The sequence below is a fragment of the Ursus americanus genome, chromosome 29, assembly GCF_024610735.1.
Source record: "Ursus americanus isolate L20-20 chromosome 29, mUrsAme1.1.p, whole genome shotgun sequence".
In the NCBI taxonomy this organism is placed as follows: domain Eukaryota; kingdom Metazoa; phylum Chordata; class Mammalia; order Carnivora; family Ursidae; genus Ursus; species Ursus americanus.
In genome coordinates, this window is record NC_142155.1 from 13,321,726 (window position 1) to 13,345,108 (window position 23,383).

At 37.7% G+C, this 23,383-nt stretch overlaps 1 protein-coding gene and 1 long non-coding RNA gene across 5 annotated transcripts in view; one reads left to right on the forward strand and one right to left on the reverse strand.

The window, feature by feature from the left end:
- LOC148107503 (uncharacterized) overlaps positions 1–12,029 on the forward strand; it is an 85,690-nt gene extending 73,661 nt beyond the window's left edge. The window contains exons 3-7 of the long non-coding RNA XR_015722255.1: positions 4,738–4,851; positions 5,060–5,352; positions 7,160–7,282; positions 9,924–10,020; positions 10,855–12,029. This is a non-coding gene — a long non-coding RNA (uncharacterized LOC148107503). The remainder of the gene's footprint in view (positions 1–4,737; positions 4,852–5,059; positions 5,353–7,159; positions 7,283–9,923; positions 10,021–10,854) is intronic.
- The window catches only part of ADGRB3 (adhesion G protein-coupled receptor B3), a 696,748-nt gene that overhangs the window by 9,401 nt on the left and 663,964 nt on the right, over positions 1–23,383 (reverse strand). For 3 of the 4 annotated variants that reach the window (XM_045803249.2, XM_087856973.1, XM_087856971.1), the window contains one exon: positions 14,326–14,361. The exons of the other annotated variant lie outside the window; for it this stretch is intronic. In XM_045803249.2, coding sequence (XP_045659205.1) covers positions 14,326–14,361 — 36 coding nt within the window. The remainder of the gene's footprint in view (positions 1–14,325; positions 14,362–23,383) is intronic. 4 annotated transcript variants of the gene reach the window in all.

Sequence of the window (23,383 nt, forward strand, 5' to 3'; positions counted from 1 at the left end):
GCAAATAAGCTGCATCTAATCCTTGTTTCATAGTCAGCACTTCTTGAACGTGAAGAATTGGCTTTATTTCCACTTACGAGATTACCAAAAAATAGTTTTCTCTTGTGGGTGCATTAAAAATGTAGCAGTCATTCCTGTGTAAGATTTTCATCATTCAAAGTTTAAGCTGTTTTACAAAAATTGTTATAATATAAAAAAATGTTTAAAAATTTGGACTTGTAAAGCACCCAAGTCTCTCAATGTTTGTCATGGGATATATTACTTTTTTTATGTTTTATTTCCATAAACACTAAAATCCTAGCTGGCTGTACTAAAGGGGGAGCAAAATCCCAGGCACTGCCATTTAAGGCTGACTCAAAGCACTAAAGTGTCTGAAATATATGTGAGATCTAAAATCTTACACTTTCCATGAATAATGATTGAGCTTTGCAAAGGAAAATCTGACCCATAGGTTTCATATATTTATTTATGAGGTGGTACAGAATCTTAACAATTAGGGCTCAGAGCATAAATCGTGTGGTTGATGAGCTTCTCAAATCACTGATACAAACACATTAATCCTCTTTTTCCCCAAATATATTAATACTCTTCATCCTTGGTTATATCCTTTTCTCCCAACTTCATCATAGAGTCCTAAATAAAAATGACCTCAGGGTAAGTATGATGGGCGGAATCTTTTTCTATTACAGAATGTTTAACAGAGAAGATAATAAATCCCCTGTTCAAGTGTTATTTTAAAGGAGAAAATACCCTCCTCAATTTTGATTTTTTAAATGTTAAAAATCAGTATTTCAGTGATTTTCCAAGATTGTGCCTCCATGTTTGTGCAAGATCTTACATATGTTAAAGCATGTGCTTCATAACTCACCATTTGCTCATGTGGGCTTCATAGGTGTATTATATTCATTTCTAGGCTATGATTTGAACATTTGACCTATTGTTTTAATTACCAAATATTTTCAAAAGTAAGGACTTGTTTTGGAAAAGAAATACACCTTTGGGGGAAGATCTATAATGCCTGCTTTTCTTCTAAAAAGACACTTGCATAAAACACGATCTCCTTGAGAAAAAAAAAAAAGCAAAAGAGAAATGCAAATTAAATCTTTAATGTATTTTAAAAAGCCTTATTCTGTTATGCCAAATTTAATTTCCTATATTTAATGAATCTGTGTTTAGGCAATACTTTGTTTAGCTAGTTTCTTCTATTTTCATTAGCCTACTTTTATGAGAGAATTCTGACATTTTAAGTCTTGCTCTAACCAAATTATTTTCGTCTTTCCTCCTCTTAGTTCTAGGAGTTGGCTGTTAACGAATCAGGTGGTTGAGGATGAGAACATGGCAACATTACTCATGATGAGGACATGAAACATAGCACACAATTACAGAGCGATTAACTTCCCATCAGTTTTGGGGAGAGTACAGGAAACAGATTTGCAGGATTTACAGAGAAACACCAGGCAAACATAATTTGACTAGCAATGGCTGATGGAGATTTATGAGAGGGAGGATTTGCATAAGCAACTCAGTGGAGGGATTCTGAGGACCGCATGCCTGGCAAACGTAACGAAATACATTCTATCCCTGGGGACTCAAATACCCCCATGCAGTACCAGAGCCTAAGTCACTGATGAAAATACTGATTTGTGTTACAAGAAATACCTTTAAGAAAAAGACACACACAAAAACTATAGTCATCAGAATATGAACTCTGGCTCTAACTTTCAAATAGCGTTCTTTATAACAATGAATCTTACCATGTAGTTATTTTTTGCTAGGGTGCAGTAGGACTAATGTCACGCTACTGACATTTCTAAAGATACTTCATCCTGTCAGTTAATGCATAATTCATGAGCACCACATATTGTGCGAGATGCCGAAGTACAATGGTGTGCAAAATCCGGTAGAGCTTCTCCCCTCTTACAGCTCAAGGTAGAATGGAGGACATAGGCATTAATCACATAAGAACTCAAATACACATTATTTTAGGACCGAGATAAGTAAAACAAATGGCGTGTCTGTGTGAGTAAGTGAGAGGGGAATTCACTAAGACAAATGCAAGTGAGGCAGATTTCCAAATTTTCACATACTTATTTTGAAGTTGAAAATTCTCAAACCAGTTATTCCTCATCTCATTTGTTCTCTCTCTTCCATTTTCTAAAATTCAGAGAATTTCTGGCATAGTTTTTAATCTTGTGCCCTTTCCTCAGTGAGAGCGTTCCTTTCCAAAGACAAGGAGCACATTCTCTTATAAGATAGTTGATGTTCTTGGCACAGCTTGCTCATTTTAAGGTGGGCATGTGATGATTTTGTCTGTGCAGTCTCTATTTATCTTCCATCTTATGACAGGGTCCTGACTTTGCCTTGGGGAGTTATGTCTGCCAGTGCTGGTGGAAATGTCAGTGGAGGTCCCTACTGTCTACTGGCCAAAAGGTCAGTTTTTCCATATCCTTCCAACAAAGGATATTCTCTTTTGGTTGGTAGTCAAAGTCACTCTCTGTCTCATGCAACCAAATATTTCTATTCGACAAAGCATGTTTAATGAAGCAAAGTATTAAATGTATCCCACGGCAATGAGGGTATATTAATTGGAGTTTTTATAATCATATTCTGATTGAATAGGCAGCAGCTGATTCTGAACTGAGTGGATTTTATTTTGAAAAGCTACACTGTTAGAAGACACTCAGATATATATATATATATGGTGAATGCAAATGTTAAATGACCAAAAAACATTTCGCAATGTTCTACATAGGTTCATGAAAGCTGCTCTGAGTACTAAATCTCACAGATGCCACAAACAAGGTGGAAAGAAATTAAAAATGTGGATGCTAAAATCTGGGACTCTTCCTACCTAGAAACATAACTTGCAAATCCATGCGCATGCCAGAGAGTCATTCTAATTTGAAATTGTTACCTTGGCACAGCCAGGAATCACCACAGCAATGATGGCCTGGTGGTTCCAGCAGAGGTACCATATTAGAGCTGCCAAGCAAGAGCTCAGCTGAGTCAGGGCTCAGTTTGGTTTTCCAGGCATGATTCCTTCTTGTTCATAGACTTAAGTACACCTTTCAGCTTTTTCAGTCGGGGAAGCCTCCATTGACATGGAAGCTGGCGTCACAGTAAATACTGGACAGTTTCCAATCTGGCAATGTTTTGGGATAAAAACGTAGCTGTGGTTTTAGTTTTCACAAATAATAAGGGTTTCCCTTTATCTTTTTATTTGTCTGAATATTTATTTGCAGCACTCATGTCTTCGATTGTCTTAACCACCTAATTAGAAGTTTTTGTGCTTATAAATCTTACTGGCCCATTTTAATGGCTCTTTTTGGATTTTACTCACCTTAGGATTTTATCCGTTTACCTTTTTCTTTCTTTTGTGACTGAAACATCCTGTGTCCCAAAGAAATTGACTTCTGTGAAAAACTCAATTTTCTAAAGCCTTGTGAAGATGATAACTTATGTACATTTTCTTTTTAAATAAACAAATATATTCTAATTGACACTATATATAAAATTCAGGTTGCTTGAGTTATAACTCCTGTCAAATAACATAGGCATCTTTTGCAATAAAGAGGAATGCTTGGTACTGTTCCCTTCCCGACTCGGGTTATTATGACATCACTCTTTGAAGCTGCGTATGAACCCCCATCCTGAGAGGATCAGCAACCTAATTGCACAAAAATATCTCCTGAAATAGCTTATTTCATACTCTCATCTGTCATTTTATATATTGTAACTCAAGGGAGGCTGTCTTTGCAGTCTTTTAATTGTTGATACAAGAGAAAAAGGGATAGGCTGTATAGTACTTTCATGGAGTTTCAGATACTTGAGAACAAATCAGGATGTGAACCACCTGTATGCATCTAACAGCTTCAGCCTGGACAAACTTGGATTTAGATCTCAGTTCCACCACTTTCAAATTGTGTGGTCAGAGGCACCAAATGTAATCTCCCCGTAGCTAAAGCTCCCAGTTTTGGGAGTCGGAGTGACCTTCCACGGTTGTTCTGAAGATTGATAAAGGGACACACGTCACTTATCACTGGAGGACACAGGTAAGAGGCACTTCAGAAATGCTAGGCATTATCGTCTTTCTCCATCCTCACAATAACCCAGGGAGGTAGGAGTGATTATGTCACTTTGCTGATTAGGAGACTGAAGCTCAGGAGGCGAAGTAAAGCTCCCAAGCTCCCATCCGTGGTGAGACAGCTGGAGCGCATTCTGAATCCAAAGTCAACTCTCTCTGCCTGCTGCTATCTTAGATCCATCCCATATTCAGGGAGCACCCTCCTTTAGATTAGTCAAGCTTGTGATTATGCCCTATTCAGATGGAAAAGCAGGCGAAAGAAACAAGGGTGGGTTAGGTGCCTTCTGTAGCAAGCCGGTAAACTGGATATTGGTCACCCTGCAACTGTCCCATAGTACTGCAGTTATCTTTTGAAGGGCTGGTCTCCATATCTTGTCTCTGAACACCTTGTGGACAGTGACTTTGTATCCTTGATATCTAGCACAGTGTTTGGTAGTAGCAGGTGCTCAATAAATGTGCATGGGCTGAATGAACGAGGTGGCACATGTACACAGGCCAGGGAGGGTGCCTACCGCAGGGAAGGCTCTCATAAAGCTCGCCTTCTCTCCTATTCAAGGCGTCCTCCTGCTCCAGGGGAGATTTCTTTTATTGGCCCCAGACAGGATCCCTGCCTTCTATTCTGATCCTATTGTGCTCTCTTATTTTTCGTACAGGTGGCTTATAAATGGCCTGCAGGTGGGTTTGAAACAAACTGCCTGGAAGTTTTCTTTTCTAAATTCAGAAGTGTGAATCACAGAGCTGGGATTTAAGTGTGAACTACAGATAAGGTAGGCATTACTATATGTAGACTTTTAGAAACAGAGAAATTGTTAGAAAAATTTAGATTATGGGGCCTGGAAGTCATGTTGATAGAATTTAGAAACCATTCCACCTAAATTACCTTTTCTAGCCTTAGAAATATAGACAACTATGCTCTCATTGTTCATATTTACTAGTATAAACCTACGGTTATTTTTCTTTTTTTGCATTGCATAGGAGTCCTCAGTCCGGAGTGGGTTGTTGAATACTAGTTGGAAGTGAATGAAGACTAATGTTAAGGAAGCAACACACACTGCAGGAGTTACTCTTGATTCCTGAAGCCGTATTGTGAAAAGGGAATGATTTCTGTACCTTTCCTTGGCCAGAGTCCCAGAGTATCCCTAAGACAGAACCTGGAGCCCCACGGACTGTCTGACATTACTAGTGTCTAGTTATGTTTCAAGCATGTTTCTATTTGAATAAATATATATCCAGGGCTTAGACAAAGGATCTAAAAAAAACTGAATAAGGTATGTATTATTTTTTATTTTGTCACCCAAGGTTATATTTGGCTGCAAATATTTGCAATAGTTTAATTTAGCATTATAGAAAAGATGGATGTAGCATAGGACTGGATTGCTCGAATGTTTCCTCTCCAAGTGTGCTGATTGCTTAACAGAGTGCACTTACTGCAGGAGATCGGGGACAAAGCAGAGAGCGACATTTCTTTGAAATTGTATGCTTTATATTTAGAAAGTAATATAAATCTTACCTTCGATGCCATAGCTTAGCTGTGTTCGTAACAAAATATTTTATCTTCCCCAAAATCTGCTAAAAATTCAAGTCCCCACAAAGATGGGCATGTTTATCCTGGACTGATGCCTTCTTGTGCTCCCTGCTCACCGTCACCTCTCCCCAGTTTGAAAAGCATGGGTTTACTGGAAGAATGGGGTTCATTAGGAACTTCAAAGGAACATTCTAAGGTGTTTTAAAGAGGTCCCATGGTTCCATGGAAGAATGTGACAAGGTTTATCTCCATGTTTTTTGAAGATAAAAACATGGAGTGGATAATATTGTCTATTGCAATTTGAGATGTTTGGAACTGCATTCCTAAGAATTCCTTGAGATTTGTCCTCAATCCAAGAGAGAGAATTTAACCTACCTACCTCATATTTCTGATTTAACATCCTATTAAGGCACCTTAATCCCCAAAATATTAAAATGCAACTTGGCCTAACTCCATGTCTGCTTGATTTTCCTAGTTCTGCCTATGATACTACTAGAAATCCAGGCTCAGACTTGTAGGGTCCTCTTTTTCTCTGCTCCCCTATGTTCAGTTATGGACCAAACTCCATAGATCTTGACTCTGCCATGTCCCTTCATTCCTTTCCTTTCCGACCACTTCCATTTTTCTTTCCTGGGCTAGTCACTTCCAGATTTGTATTTCAACTTCATTTACCCTACTCCAGTCTTTCCTTCCTATTACTGCCCCAGTCATGTTTCTAAATTCCAGATCAGAGCAAAGCATTCATCACTATAAACCCAACAAAACATAATAGAACAGAACGTTTTAGCAGCTTTTCATAACAAATTAGGTAAAAATTCCTCCCTTGGGGTGTACGTTCTTCACTATATGGTTTCTAAATTACTTCCTCTTTTTATCTATAGACTTCACAGTTCAGTGAATTTTAATTTGCTTCTGGTTTCTTGAGCATGCCACACCTTAGCCAACCTCCATACCTTTTCCTCCTCCTGGAATTTCTACCTGCTGTTCATCTCCTTGAGTTGCATAGCATGTAAATATCTTTGAAGTCCAATGTGGCCGTCATTGAGGTGTTAACTCCCTAGTCCATTTTCAATACTGGTCTTTGCCCCAACTCAGATATACCGTTTGATAACTTTTTATTAAAGCAAACTGGACTAATTTCAATTTTAAATCATTCTTTACATTGTAATTTATTGAATGCCTACTATTGTGAAAATGAATAAAGGAATCCTCATTCAAAATGGAGGACTCCATGAAGGGAGAGCTCTCACGCACTTCCACTCATCACAATCTGCATAAAGTTTTCTCTCAGCCTGGCAATAGCAAGAGGCCTGCACTTGCAGTCAATAAGAAGGTGTTACCACTTCAAACTCTCTTGCCTCCAATGAACTTTTGTTCACAACAAAAACCCCTTGCAACTTCCTCCTTTCCTCTATAAAAGGATGCTGTCCCCTTGTTATCTGGACTTGCTTACTGTTTGCCATAGTTTGCATGTGCCAAATTGCAATTCCTTTGCTATTCCCAAATAAACTCACTTGCTGCTCAGTAATATGTGTTGTTTGATTTTTAAGGTTGTGGCAGAAGTGGGACCTGAAGGTGATGAACCCAGATGAACGAACAACTCCAGGCATTGTGTATGGTAGCCACTTCAGCCTCTTGCACTCTCTGTGAGTCATCTTTTCCCTTTTGGCATGGTAAGCCTCTTGTCAAGCTTCCTCCTTTTGGTTGAGCTCTCTGACTTTATTCTGGAAGGCATCAGCCTTTTGGTGACTACTCATTTGTTTGCTGACCCTCTGGTTTTAAAGTATGGGATTCACAGTTCTCTAAATTCTTTACAAAGGGTCCTCCTTCTGGGACCCTGGCCAGCTTTGTGTTCATTCCTTCTTCATTCACATTCTTAATCAAATGGACCAAGTTAATCAAAAATAATTTAGAATTCTTGTGGAGAGCTTTTGACCTCCCAAACTTGTTTTTCTCAGAACCAAATTAGAAGACCACAGGTCTAAAATTAAACTAAATAGGAGCCTATTATAGTTGGTACCTGGAGTCTTCCAAACGTATATAAGACTCTAAAATCACCTCTTTGCAAAATAAGGTTTCTAAATTAACCAAACAATTCAAACTAGACAAAAGGGGTTCTGAGGCTACTTTTTGCCTTCCCTCTCCTCTTTGTCTCCAGTGCAACTTCCCATTTCACACCACACCTACCTCCTCTGTACCCCTACTTCCTCATCTATCAAACTATGGACCATAATTAAAGAATTTATTAAACCCAGAGAAGATCTTCAAAAGTTTTTATAAAGGGATTACCTCCTGAGATTAGTGAATTAAAAAAAAAAACAGAACAAAAAACCTTGAAGTGTCTTCTAGGGCCTCTTTTTGCATCTGTTTATGAATGTCTATGCATGTACATTATAGATATGGTTATTTTACTACTTCTGGTGGTATCACCAAAGTTAAGTAATTTCAAGCCCTATTAAATTGGCTTGAAATTAAAGCATTAAGTTCTCAGAAATGTAACAGAAACTAACCCAAATATTTTTCAAGTTCACATGATTTGGGAGAATATTTGATATTAAATATAGTTTAAGGTTGTGGTTCAATTAAAATGTGTGTCTTTAGAGTTCTCAGCATTAAATATAAAACTTTTGTTGTAGTGAGGCTTATTAAAGTGCAGTAAGTTCATGTTATTTCTTTCACAAAATCTGTGAGCAAGAAAATAGCTTGGGCTGATGGCTAGCTGTCTAATATTAAGTAGGATAAAAAGTTTTTTAGTTTCCCTAATACATTTTGGTAACCTTAAAGTTGTGCTAAGTTAAAATAAATGATGTAGATATTCATTGAATATCTACATCATTTCTAAATAAGGTAGAAAATGGACACCTTGATTACTGAACATAGGTTTATCCATTTCTGGCTTCTTTTACAGAGAGACAAAAGATATTTGGGTCTATTAATGAACATGTTTTGTACCACATTGAAAAACAGTACTAAAAATTATGAAATGTATTCATGAAATTGTCAACTTGAAAAAATGCTAATGTAAAAGACAGTTCATAATTGCTTAATTTTCACTAAAAATTAAGGTTTCTAAGGGTTAAGAATTCTAATTAAAATTTCTGGGGCGCCTGGGTGGCACAGCGGTTAAGCGTCTGCCTTCGGCTCAGGGCGTGATCCCGGCGTTGTGGGATCAAGCCCCACATCAGGCTCCTCTGCTATGAGCCTGCTTCTTCCTCTCCCACTCCCCCTGCTTGTGTTTCCTCTCTCGCTGGCTGTCTCTATCTCTGTCAAATAAATAAATAAAATCTTTGAAAAAAAAAAAAAAAAAAAAAAAAGAATTCTAATTAAAATTTCTAAGTGTTAACAAATGTAATTAAAGCTAGTAGAAATAATAAGGGAAACAACTCTGTATACAAGGAAAGCAGGGTATGTTTTTTGGTTAGAAAAGGTATGAGGACAAAAAGTAGGAGGTATGGAGATACGTTTCTGTTGAGGGAAACAGAAAGGACAGTCTAAGATGGACATAGAAAGCTGTAGAGGGTCTGTGAAGAAGGAACCTTGGGAAAAATTCTCATGTATGACCAAGCTAGATAAAATTTGTAATCAGGGTTTAAAAAATAAGCTTTAATATTAATAGTAAATTAAACCTTAATTATTTGGTAAATGGACAAAATTTTTCTTGGACTATTGGTCTGCTTTTGATAACAGATGGTAAAAAGTTCTCTATCTTTTAATGTAATCTGGCTTAAAAAAAGGATTCTATGTTTTGTTAAAATAATTTTCTGTATTTGCTGTCTTTATCAGGTCTTTGATTATGTAAGCAGAACTATGAGACTTTCTGTATTTGCCTTTTAACAGGCAACCATTGTTAGTTACCATGGTTAAATCGATAACTATTATTTCATCAATCCTATTTGACCAATTGTTTTAAAACCTTTTGATATTTTTGACAAATCTCCTCAGATCCAATTCTAAATAGTCTTGAACTAACTTTGGGTTTTCCAAGAAGTCCCTACAACATAATTGATTTGTTCTTTCTCCTTACAAAAAGAGAGATATTAAGCCCTTTAGGATTATTTGATATGTTAAATTACATGAGAAGCATTTTCTAATAAGTGATGATAAACCATCTTAGGTTAGGTTATGCAGGTGAATGTTATTAATACAAATATTTTAGAAATTATATGAAATTCCTGGAAATCTGATGTCTTGGTATAATGTTATTGGCCATAATTCCAGTTCCAATCTTAAAATATACGGAAAACCAAATTTTCTTGTCAACTCCATTATAATGAACTTTAATAATGGCCATTTTAAATCTTCTGTCATTTACAGGGAGTTGTGGTTTTACTCTGATGCTTTTAAAGAAGTGTACCTACAGAAGTGACTGGTCTTCAAAGAGATTCGCGGAAAGAGCTCAGGAAAAGTGCAGGTTTCTGATAACTTTGAGATCATAAATTTGGGTAAAAATTTCCAGAACTAATGTAAAAACTAGATTCAAGCAGAATAAGAATAACATGGTATTGAATGAATGCAGGAAGATGATTACCATTTTGTGACTTCTACTTTTCAAACATTACTGGTCCTTTAATGTTTTACTTACTACATTAAAAGGACCCCTTTTTCTCCTTTCTTTAGAGCTATCTATGACATACACCAATTTGGTAAAATATAACTTTGTAAACAAAGATGAAGTATTTACTTTTTCTCCCTACCTGATCCCTCCAGAATTTCGCAACTCTTGGGTGCTTTTTCACATGGCAATATAGTTAGTTATTTCCCTAAGTTCAATGAGAATCTGTTCTCCTTGTAATGACAATTAGAAATACTGGCTACTTTATCAAGGCCCTGGATTATTTTGAGAGAGATGTGTATAGACTTAGATTTGACAGGACAGTTTTTAAGGAACTAAGGCTACTTTATGGAACCAATAAAGCTCCTCAGAAAAATCGACTTGGCACCTTGCTTACAAGGTTCCAGCAAAGCGGTCTTAAAAAGAGCTTATATGGTCAACCGCTATTCTTGCTACACTTGTATAAATATAGTCAGGCCAAGTTTAATGCACGCAAAGTAGTTTTACTGTGATTATCTTTGGTAAAATCAGGGTAAGTATAGAGAGAAAAATTATGTTTGCACCTTTGTCTATATTAGATTCTAATCCTGTTATTAAACTGTACTAGATCCGAAATTCTTCTGGTTTTCTCAAATATCTACCCATCACCCTCCAAACTAATGTTTCCATTTTTTCCCCATGCTTCTGATGTAGAACAAAGACTGCTCCTGAACCTCCTTGAAAGGGAACTATAGCAGGTCCTCCTCATTACCCAGATGCCAGCCAGACTTCAGGGGTTTGAATCCTGAACATACACCCCACAGCTACAGATGGCTGCACCTGACATCTGGTCTTCTACAAACCCTGGAGATTTTTCAATCAAGTGGAAGAGTAGTAGTGGACATCAAGGGGGACTGCTTCCACTCAAGACACCACATCAAGACTTCATACTTTAAACACAAAAGTCTGTCTTTTCCCCTTCTTTTCCTTTACCTTGGCATTGGCCTGGAAGAATAAAGCCATCACCTATATCTCCCAGGCTGTTCCTAAGGGGAATAAACCCTGGAATTTAGAACATTTTTTCCCCAGGCTAAGAGAAAACCTGATTCCTGACATCTGATCTGTTTAGCTGGTTACTTTCAGGTTTGAGTTCCTCATGTAGGACCTTCTACAAACTAAAAGATTTTATTTACTTATTTGAGAGAGAGTGCATAAGCAGGAGGAGGGAGAGGGACAAGCTAACTCCATACTGAGCATGGAGCCTGATGTGGGGCTCATTCTCACAACCCTGAGATCATAACCTGATCTGAGCCAAAATCAAGAGTGGGACACTTAACCAACTGAGCCACCTGGGTACCCCCACAAACTAGATTATTCTGCTTCTCTTTTTGTGTTATATAATCGTTTAAAAATTTTGTGCCTGTTGCCTGTTAAACCTTTGCAGAAATAACCTATCAATCAGTAGGGTGATGCTGGCTCAACATTTCAAGATGATCTCTAATGCTCACAGCCTTGATAAGATACAGTCTCTAAGAGGGAAATGCCTGGGAGTTCTCCTTTCTATCCTTTGTTACTCAAATGTGGCCTTAAATGGCTTCCAAAAACCATGCTCTTTCCTTCCACAGTGGGACATGACAACCAGGAAAGGTCATTCCTGGCATCAAGGTGTTGACAAAATCACTAAATGCAGAAAACCTGACTCTTGATCAATAGTGCTTTTAGGAATGTTTAGAATAGTACCTCCCAACTTCCTCTTTTCCTTTCCAGGCTTGCATGTCCTGAATTGCAATTTCCAAATAAACTCATTTGCTACTTGATAAACTTTTTTTCATTTGTTCAATTTTTGAGGTTGACACTATATACTAGATCTCTGCTTGGAGCTGAGAATGCAAATCCAGTAAGGAGTTTGGTCACAGAATAAAGGGATATCACTACAGTATTTTCTGTATACTTTCCTGAAAGAATGGCTGTTACATTATTTTGACTAGTCAACATCTTGCTCTATTTATTCCAAAAACGCAGTATTTTCTTGGAGATTGGCAACATGAAAGGACGTTCCCCCATTTACTGGCCAATGTTTTATGGATATATGAGTTGAGAGAATACTGTTCTTGTGTACAGACTTTGGGGAGTGTATATGGCCTAAAGGGAAGATACCTTCAGGAGCCCAGGAGACAAATCTGCTGGTCAATGGCAAAATGCCTACACTGGCCCCTGTGTGGTAAAGCTGATGGGGTGGGACCTGGGGGACTAGCAAGTAGCTTGACAGAAACAAAATTTATCCAGCCCGATTTAAAGCGGAGGGAGGCAACTCTGGCTCTTCATCAAGGACCATCCACAAAGTACAAACAAACATATCGTATTAAAATGTATCCGCATGTAAAGCTGGCAGTAATTTTTCTGAACACCATCTATGAGATATTTGCCGCATACCTACAGTTGCACTCAGAGTAAGGGGAGTGGGACTAAAAAGTTGGGAAAGAAAATGTAGTATCTCAAAGTGTCCCCCCGCTCCCAATTTTACACTTCTAGCAATCGTGAGATAACTATAGTAATTAAAGGGCTAACTACCAGGGTTGCTGTGTTGCAAAATCTTCCTATTAATAGTTTGATAAGACCATGGTTATATGTTGGGATACTAAGCAGCAGGAAATACTTAAGCATCTGCTTAAGGAATCTGTGACGAGTTGCCATACAGAATATATGAAAAAGGAATAGTTTTTCTAATGCTCCAAGTGACCCTATATGATTAGATTTCTTTTCAGAGCTTATGATTACATGGCTTTGGTTGGTTGCATTGAGGCTTACTTTTAGATCTAGGTTTTTACTATATTTTGTCACTGATGCCTCATGGATTAATTCCTGCCTCCTTTCCTTTGTACTAAGACAACTTATTGCTTTCAGGACAAAAAATATATACACAATGATCCTCTATTTTGGGTGACCTAAAGAACAGAAAAAAATTTGTCCCTTAAAAGGCAGTAAAAAGTAAAAAAAAAAAAAAAAAAAAAAAAAATTGCTGAATGTTTTTTCTTCGTACCCTAAAACTTAAGAGGCTAGAATGACGTTTTTATCCTATGCCAGGCCGCTACAACTGAGATGCATCAGTAGGAAATTTTGCCACATAATCATCGAGGTCAGGTTCTTTATAACTACTTTGTTTCTGGTGGTCTGAAATTTCACTAAGAAAGGCCAATTCTCTTTAGGGTAAAACCAGAGCTTGTTCACCAATGCAGTAAATAAAAAGAGAAAAACGGTTAAGTCTCACTTTTGATACCTGATGTATTTTGCCGAGCTACAATATTCATCTACATAATTACGATGATTGATTTAGGAGTTTCCATATTCTAGAAGGGTTCCATAATTTTAGGAATATCAACCAAGATTATCGAGTTCTATGTAAGCATCAAAACAGTACAAATATGCTAGAGAAATTTATAATGTATTATATCCAATTATGTCAGCAGGCTGTGAATCATATCCAATTACCAAGATGCATAAGTGCCTTTTATGTGACGCTTAAACATCATTAATTTTGTGCTTAGCATAAGCTGCTCAAATGGTATGATTTCAGTAATTTCTAGCATCGATATTACATCAGTATAAATTCAATGCAAATTGGAAAATGAACATCTTCATCTTGTTTATATCTGTGAAAAGGCATTTACTGAACACAGGAACACACTGAACCAACCCTTGCTATTGGAAAAAAGAATCTGGAATGTATCACAGAGAACCTAAATAATAGGAATCAGTACACAAGGCAATTCCAGAAAAAACCTAGCTAACCAGCCAAAGCATTCTCAGAGGCTCTTTTTTCAGGTAGTTACTGATGTAAAACCAATATAATTGTTATAAATATGAGAAATGAAGAAACCAACATTCTTACCTCACAACAAACTGAACCGATCAATTTCAATCCTCACCGTAAACTGCTCATTTGTCTTAGTAAAGTGGATTTTTTGTTTGGAATATCTGTTTAGCATACATCTAAATCAATTAGAAGTTAAAATAATTTTCTACAAGTAGTTTTACAGTATGAATTCTAATTAAAAATGTTTGACTTCTCATTTCATTTTTAAAAAGTAGAGCTCCTACATACTGCGGACTAATATGTCTAAGTAATTGTATGTCAATCTCGAATTTAAGCAATTAAAATTATTTTAAAAATCCATAGAAACTTACCTCAAAGTCAAGGTCTGAATATCGTGATTTTCTTCTCTGTTAGATTTTTTAAAAAGAAGAAAAACCAATATAAAGTTATGTTTAGTCATTCAAATAAAATGAAAATTATTATTTTCAATAAAATGTCCTGCATCTTTGTATTACAAGTATTTCCTTCACAGAGGAATATGTTGAAATTTTTACGATTTCAAACTCTTTCATCCATATTATTTCATTCTTACTTTGAACTTCCTTTAAAATTGAAGAATATAAAAATACAGAGTATTTCTCATCTTGACCTCTTAACTCATTCTTCAGTATGAATTTTTTAATATAAATTCACACAAAAATTTCAATCTTGAAGGAGCCTTTACGTCTATTATAGCAAAGCTATATTTTTTACTTTAGAGACACAAAGGATTAAAAGCTATATAGGAAAAAAAATCATTGAGTCATCTCAAGACTTCCCACCAGCCTATCTCCAGGCATCATTTCTACCAAAATCTCTCTGGCCCTCTGTCTGAATCCTAAAGTTCTGTATGTCTCAACCACAGGTTTTTTAGTATTTGATAATTCTCCATGACAGTCCTAATTGCTAGTTCTTAGAAACAGAAGTATTTATTCTAATTTAGTAAAAAAAAAAAAAAAAGTCCACACCCCTACCCACACATCTATGTAGATGTCAATATCTTGGTGTTCCTCCATGGCTCCGACTCTGCTAAACAGCTCCTGATTCTAGTTATTGATCAATATGTATCAATAAAATAATTAGGTGATAAGCCTGATAAAATCAGCAAATATTACTTAAATGAAATTAACGTGACTATGAATATTAGTGTAGGAAAGGTACATTTAGCATGTGCTCAGAGGGATTTGATACAGGAGATCTGGTAAATGTAGACAGGGTCCTCCAAATTTTTAGAGAACAAAGGCAAGTTTCCAATGTGAGGTGTTTTTTTTTAATTTATATTTTTTTTGTAGGAAGTGGGGGTGAAACAAAAAATAAATATTAAAAACAAGTAATATTTAGGCAGTTGAATATCATGTAAACCTTTAACAAACTTTTTTTTTTTTTTCCCTTTCTCTTCTGCTATCCCAATACCTACCTTAAGTTCAAAAACCTATCAGGGAATCCTCCCCATGATAGTTGATTCTTGTTAACTGCTAAATAGTAGAGACAGACAGGCACTAACGTAGTTCATTGAAAAACCTGTTGACATTTTTGCGGCTGGAGTTACAATGTCACTGTAGAAGCAGAGTCTCCCTATGTGACCACATCCCCAAAGCATGCTTCACCAGACAGGAGGGGATATATTAAAAGAAAGATTTTCGTTAAAAAAAAAAAAAGTCTAAAAGTTCTGAAATTATTTGATTTTGGTGGAGCTGGATTACAGAATCCAGTCTTCAAGTATGATCAAGGAGAGCACTGAGGAGATTGCTTTATTAAGTGGAAATAGCACATTGATGTCATTTTGGTCCTTGTCTCGGGCATCACATTGGCCTAGCCCTGGTGACATCCTGGAAGGAGAAAAGGGTGTAGGAAGGCATTTAACCCGGGCCTCCTTTGCCATCTCCCACCACCACTGTTACCTAACTGTGCTGTATAAAAATCAGGCTCCAGTGTGGCACATCACACTTGGCTGCGATATGCTGCACTGAATGTCAGTGTTTCCATTCTGCTCTTGAATGCGTTGCCTTCTTGGCACTGTGACTCAGCAGGGCAGTTTTGTAAGTATATGCTAACCAAAATTCTTTCCTTAATACAGCAAAATGCAAGCATGGGAACAGTGTTAAGCAATTATCATAGAGCATTAATCATGAGCTTTGCGTTCCATTTGAAAATTGAATAGTGAGATCTTATGAAAAGGTTCAGCTAGCCAGCAAGTAAGAGGCCCTTCTGCTGCACACATTGAGGGGTCTCTGTTGCCAAAGGTCATAACAACCGTATGCTGTTCTCTTTCTGAATGCAAAGCTGTGTAGCCTAAGATCTGGAAATGCTGATAGACACGTGTCACTAAAGGCTCCATATTTTAGGAACAAGAACAAAAGACGGGAACCTAGAAGAACACCAGAAAGAGATTCCACTTCTGACAGCTGATGTCACCTATGCACCTATGTTGATATAAAATATGAAAAAGAAAATAGATATACTCCTATAAATAGATTTCTCTCCCTCCTATTTAATACTATGAAAATTAAATTCTAACATAAAGGCATAGCATAACTAGCAGCCTTGAAGGATCAGACTAAGAAATAAACGAATGAAGCACACAGATTTCAATCAAAAGAGCTTAAAGATGGTGGTGGCGGGGATAAGCAGTGAAGACTTAAAAACTGGAGAACGCAAAAAATGTGGCAGATTTTCAGAGCCCATAGGAAGTTAAAATTTGTGTTCTATTATCTGTATCCCCATAATACTGACCAAGTATACCAACCTTTCATAGTTTATAGAGTGCTTTCACATTTGAACACGCTAACTGCCCTGTGGGATGGTCAGGAAAGTAGCATTTTTTACATCTGTTCTATGAATTAGGAACACTGAGAACCAGAGTAGTTAAAATGACTTGTTCACTTAACCTGGGCAGTAAGCAAATGAGTTGGAATTCACACCCAGGTCTTTTGACCCCAAACCCTGTGTTTTATCCACTGTCTGTAGCGACTAGCTCAGGGGTAAAAGTGGTAATATTTTGTAGCCAAGATGCCTGTGATATTTTGCTGATTGTTACTGGAACTCAGCAAGAATAACAATGGAGGACCCAGTCAATCCAAGGCTGACAGCAGTGGGACAGAGATGGTTTCTAGCCATAAAGTAAGTTCAAGCAGATTAACTTTTATTTGTCAATTATATTTTAAAAGAGGAAAAAAAAAGCTTCAACATGATACTTCTTTGAGAGAAAATCTAATGGCAATATAAACGAATCTGTGTTGACTACAATAACTTAAACAGCCATTCTCGAACACGGGAGGCTTTATGAGCAATGATACAATAACAAATAGTAGCTGACCTCCATGATGTGTCTCCCATTGCACAATCTAGTTTATTTAAAGAGGTATCTGGCCCTGGGAAACCGTGGTGTAATGCAAGAACCAGAGGGTTCAACTCTGTTATCCTTGGTATACGTGCAGTATGTTGGAAAGTCTTTCAAAGCACTCAAGTTTGTGGAAACTCTGACTGACTTACATGTTTATTCAAGTGTCCCTCTGAGTTTGCTGGGAAGTTATTGTAAGGTATGAAAGTAGTTCGAAAAAGTGGTTAGATGTTTAAAAAATGAGAATCTATTAATAAAAGTGATCAAGTCATAACAATTTTTCTGATTAAGTTGACAACTGAAGAATTGCTACATACAAATTTAAAATAAGCCAGGGTGGTGTTAAAATATTTTATGAAGATATAAATCCCTCTGTCTGTATATCCCCAACTTCTCAAATAACTTGATACAAAGAATCCTTTTGGTCACAGTAGGTGATTAAAAAAAATCTCTTCAGTTCTTCTGTGTTGTTTCCTTTTCCTAATTTTCCACTTAGAACTCATCCTAACTTGTATTCTATCCTCAACACTCCATTAAAATCTTCTTGTCAAGGTCTCTGAGGAGCTCCATCTGGTCAATTTCCAAGGTCAACTTTCTGTCTTTATCTTGCCGGATTTTCAGAAGCTTTTGAAATTTAATCATTTCCCCAATAAAACACATGATCTTAAATACCCCCTCCCCCCGTTTGCTATAGCTCATTCTCAAGTGTCCTTTGCTGACTCTTCCTTATCTCACTGTCTTCTAAGTGTTGAGTTCCTGAATCCTCTTTTTTTCTCATCTTCTCTTCTGGACGATAGCATTCATTCCATGGGGGTAAATACCATCTCTCAAGTTCCAAACACTCTTTTCTTCATGTCTTCAAGTCAGAGACTCAGGAGTCACCTGTTTCCCCTGTCTCTCACACTGCATATCAAATCCACCAGCAAGTGGTACCTATTCCACCTCTGAAATCTCTCTTGATCCACCTAATTCTTCTGCATCTTCACTTTCACCTCCATAGTCAAGGGCATTCTCCTGCCTTGTCTGGATAACTGCAGTAGCTCCCTAATTGTCCTCCAGCTTTCTGCTCTATCCCCTAATACCACTGGATCCTAATCCTTTCCCCCAAACCATCAAAGGGATGGATGGATGGATGGAGAAATGATCATGACAATCTTTCACTTAACAGTCCTTGTTTGCTTCAATTGTTTTACAAGGCTCTCCAAAATCTGTTTTTTTCTTCCTAGGCCAACGACATCTTAAGGAGCTCACCCACTGTTACACAGGACTTCTAATCTTGTGAAAATATTCCAAACTCTTTTCTATCTCTGTATTACAGTTTCTTTTGCCTGAAACATCCCCTCACCCTCCAGATGATTCTTATAAGCTATGTTCCTTCTTAACTTCACCCCATACAGCACTTCAGGAGGCTTAGACCCCCTTATCAAGTCTCCCCCTCACATTCCATGGTCCTTACCTAGCCTAGTACACTCTTTTAGATTACTCATTTGTTACCAGTTAATTATTTCTCTCTTCCATAGGGTTTATTCATCACAGGGATAGGATCCACATCTGTCTCGATCACTTTTATATCCCCAGCATCTACCAAAGGGCCTGGTACAATAATTCACAAAGTTATTGATGAATAATTGAAGGAGGTACACTATGGCAGCTAAGTAAGTCCAAAATAAAGTGACTTGTTTCTTGTTTTTTGTTTTGTTGCTGTTTTCCTCATTCTTCGGGAGAATATGGATAAGCAGGCAGAGTAAATACACAAAGAAAACCATTATGAATGGACTAATTGACAGCCAAAGGAATCAAGACAATTGAGGGGAATGCAGGCTTATCACTAATGGAAGCGGAAGAAATTCAGGATGACTTAAGAGTAAGAAAACGCACAAGAGTATGAGGCTACACAGAGGAATACTTAGCAAGTATATGCGTTGAGGCATCTCTCCTATCTAAATCCTCTAGAACAATGAATAGTTTCTCAGAGGGAATAATTCATTGTGTCACTTCAAATTAAACTGGACTAGACACTAGAAAATTCACTGCAAGGAATAAATTGCAGTGACTAATAAATGGCAATATGACTGCCATTAAAAGTTTTATTACAGAGTGAGCAATGAACATACTCAAGGAGAAAGCTTTGATACCAAATTCATTCAAAATATCTGAAAATAAAACCTAAGCATAATTTTGAAAAATGACTTTTATTTCAGCTAATTTTATTTGCATGCCTGCATAAAAGACAAAATTCCCTAATCTAGGAGCAAAAACAAAACACTAAAGAAGGGCAAGCCTTCCTTTCACCACAGCTATGTGAGAAAAAAATGCAAAAAAGAGAAAGTGGCTTCTGTACAAAGGTCAGTTCTGTAATGGTTTCTGTTAGTGACAGTCTCCCAGCTCCCAAGTGAGGCCATAATGTTTTGTCTAACGCCCTAAGTATTGATTTAAGGCAGCATTCAAGCTTCTTCACAGAAATTCAAGATATAATGATAATGAAATAACACAACCTTACATCTGAAGTGCTTCTTACAATTTTCAAAGGGTTTTCACATACATTATCTAATTTGATCCTCACAAGAGCTTTATGGGAGGCAACTGTGATGTGACATTATAGCTAACATGTTTTACCTTTAAAAACCATTATGGTGAGAGCTCTATAATTCGTGTCCAAAAAACCTGAGTATAAAAATGTAGCCTAGAATGGCATCCCTTTCTACCCATTTATAAATTGAGGGAGACTTACCTAACGATGTTTTCAGATATATAGTAAGTTTATACCAAAATGGTCAGAATAGCTAGAGGAGCAAAACTTTCTGCTCTTGATAAAATCATTTTTGTAATCGATCTAACTCTCATTAGTCATTAAGGGTTTCTTCACAAATAAGAAAAATTAAGACACAATTTGTCAGGAGACTAAGAGGAACCACTTATGTACTTACATCTGAGCAAATTGTTTCCTAAGAGTTCTACGGATAGTGGAGCTGAGAAGCCACATACAGGACTACGAGGTAACCCAGAGATTAGCAGAAGAAGTGACTATCCCCCAGGCTGGACAAAGGGAGATGGCATTGTGACCTAAGGCCAGGGGCTGAGGCACCTGGCTGAAGCCAGAAGCATTAAGAAACCACAGCTAAAGAGACACAAGATGGTGTCCAAAGCAGAATGAGCAGGGGAGAAATATCCCGGAGTCTCTCTTCTGCCCACCTCCAATCTCTCCCCGGCGCCTCCTAGTGGCAAATCTCTCCCAGCCAGAAGGACAGGAACCTGCACCAGCCCTGAGTAACACAGGGGAAAACGGTGCAGAGCAGACCAAGTGCCAAACAGGCGCAGGACATGCACACAAACTGGGAAGATTTTTGAGTGAGGAAATGTTTATTATTTAATTCTAACAGCTACAGGTTATGGAACAGCTACCACTGGTCCAAGGATTCAAAGCAAATATCGACCTCTCTTACAATGATAGATCTAGAATTTTTTAAAAAATAAATAGAACCACAATCCAAAATTTAAACTATGTTTCATAGTCCTCAAAACGACTTCAGAACTATGATACCTTAATATTTTCCGCACGTGCTCCATAGCACCTAACAGTTCCTTGCTTTATATATACACCAAATGTCAACTCATTCGTTTTCATTGAAGGTGAATGACTTAAATGCTGATGACAGTTTTTGTTTTTTAAATTTTTTTTAAAGATTTATTTATTTATTTTAGCGGGGGCAGAAGGAGAGGGAGAAGGAATCTCAAGCAGACACCCTGCTGAGCGCAGAGACCAATGTGGGGTTCGATCTCATGACCCCGAGATCATGACCTGGGCCAAAATCAAGAGTCAGATGCTTAACTGACTGAGCCACCCAGGCGCCCCTGACAGTTTTATTCTTCCTAACCTTAAAGCACTTAGAGGACACTGAGGGCTAGAGCCATTGTGAGGATTTCTACCATATTAAAATTGCAATTGTCCCATAGTTGTGGAAACTAAATCTTTCAGAAACTAAAATTTTCAGAATTGCTCATCAAGCCCATTCTGAGAATGGATACAGTTTGGAAGATGGACGATAACACATTATAAGAAAAAAGAAGGTACTACTGGGCAGGGAGAAAATCTGGATAAGCTTTTATGCCAAAAAGCTTAATGCATTCATCAAGCTTTTTTACCCTCAATAACTGGGGGTTGGCTAAACAAATGCCCCTGGAGGCTAGAGCCTTTTCTGCTGGCACTTTCCTCAGGGCTGGGGAGCCTCCCTCCTCCTTTGTTGCCGCCTGCTTATTTCAAGAAATACTTATACGCGCTCACCCTTTCGTTTTCTTTCCCTTAAATCTTGTTTTTCCTTGCCTTCTCTTTTCCTTACGCATACCACATTCTGTGCTACAACTGGCAGCTTTTATCTTCTCGTTCTCCCCCCACCCCCACTTCCCGCCACGGCAATCCGTGAATACCCACTCCTCTGGAGGAAACCTCCTGAATTCACATGAGCACCGTTTCTCTTACATTCTTGAAAGGATCCTGAAGCCCCTGGGTGTCCTCTGCGGCGGCAGCTTCCCGGGCTGGCTGTTCCCGTGGCCGCGATCTGCCTTCTCGCTCAGAGGGAGAGACAACTCAAACTGTTCTACGGCTTGGGCCTCCCGCCACGCACATATTCACCCACTCGCGTCTTTACGCTGTCTTCTAAAAGACTCCAGGCCCCTCCTGGGTACCGCTGATCCCCTCTTTATGTGGATACTCCAGTCTTTTGTTTTTTTCTTGAATGTCAGAATACCATCTTCCTCACTGGTTGGCCCTGCAAATACGGTCTAGCAGAGCTGATAACTCAACTTGACAATGGTCCCTCTGCTCATAAGGAAAGCTGCACCACCAACTTTATCTTCATGGGCCACAGTCCTATCTCCAAAATCTGTTATCTGTGTATACCTACACTTTATCCTTGCCATGTCTTTTTTTTTTTTTTTTTAAAGATTTTATTTATTCATTTGACAGAGAGAGAGCGAGCCAGCGAGAGAGGGAACACAAGCAGGGGGAGTGGGAGAGGAAGAAGCAGGCTCCCAGCAGAGGAGCCTGATGTGGGGCTCGATCCCAGGACTCTGGGATCACGCCCTGAGCCGAAGGCAGACACTCACTGACTGAGCCACCCAGGCGCCCCTATCCTTGCCATGTCTCTATTCACCGTAAGACCATGTGTCGTCAAGGGTTAAAACAAACTTTAAAGTTGCCCTCCTGCTAACGTCCAGACACATTACTGTTTCTTTTAGACAGCATAAAATTGATCAGGACAGAAAGATTCTTTTCCTAGATGTGCTATGTACTTGCTCTGTAACCTTGAAAAAATGACTTTACTTCAAGGATTATAACAAGTTATCCATTGCACAGAGGTGTTGTGAAGATTAATTAATTCATGTTTTTAAGGTGATTTGAGGATCTGCTAATGAAAGATGCTATATAAATGCTAATTTTTATTATTCATTCCCACATCTATATATTCTCTTTCAGCTGTCTCCTAAAATGGTCACCATAAGCAATTACTATTAAACTCTTTTAAAGAATGAAATGAGGAACTGAATTTTCATTCTGAATCCTGAATTTTCTTCCTTTTCAAGATGTAAGCCTTGTGATCTCTAAGTCATTTAAATGCAGATCTTTGGGCTGAATCACAGTTATATATGATGCTCATACTTAATAATAAGGATATGGAGATTTGGAAAAATTACAAACTGAACAGAGCAACACCTGGAAATTTAGTCTATTGTTCAAGCACACACAACCTGTATAATATCAAACCCAGAGAGGTTTTTAGGCTTTTAGATGAAAGCATTTTTATAATAAGCAAGATATTTTAATGCAATTCCATTCTAACCCCTTTAGCATATTTTAAAGAGCCGTTCTATAGAGAGGACTCAAATGGTCATTATGATTTTCAAGTAGTACATCAGAATTATGATTACTTATGATGTTATATTATTATACGCACACTCACTGAAAATCCTTTTGAAACTTTTGTGATTTTGCATAAATATTATGTACTTTGTACTTATGTGGTCATACCGTAGGTGACCTGCTAGTCTCTGGG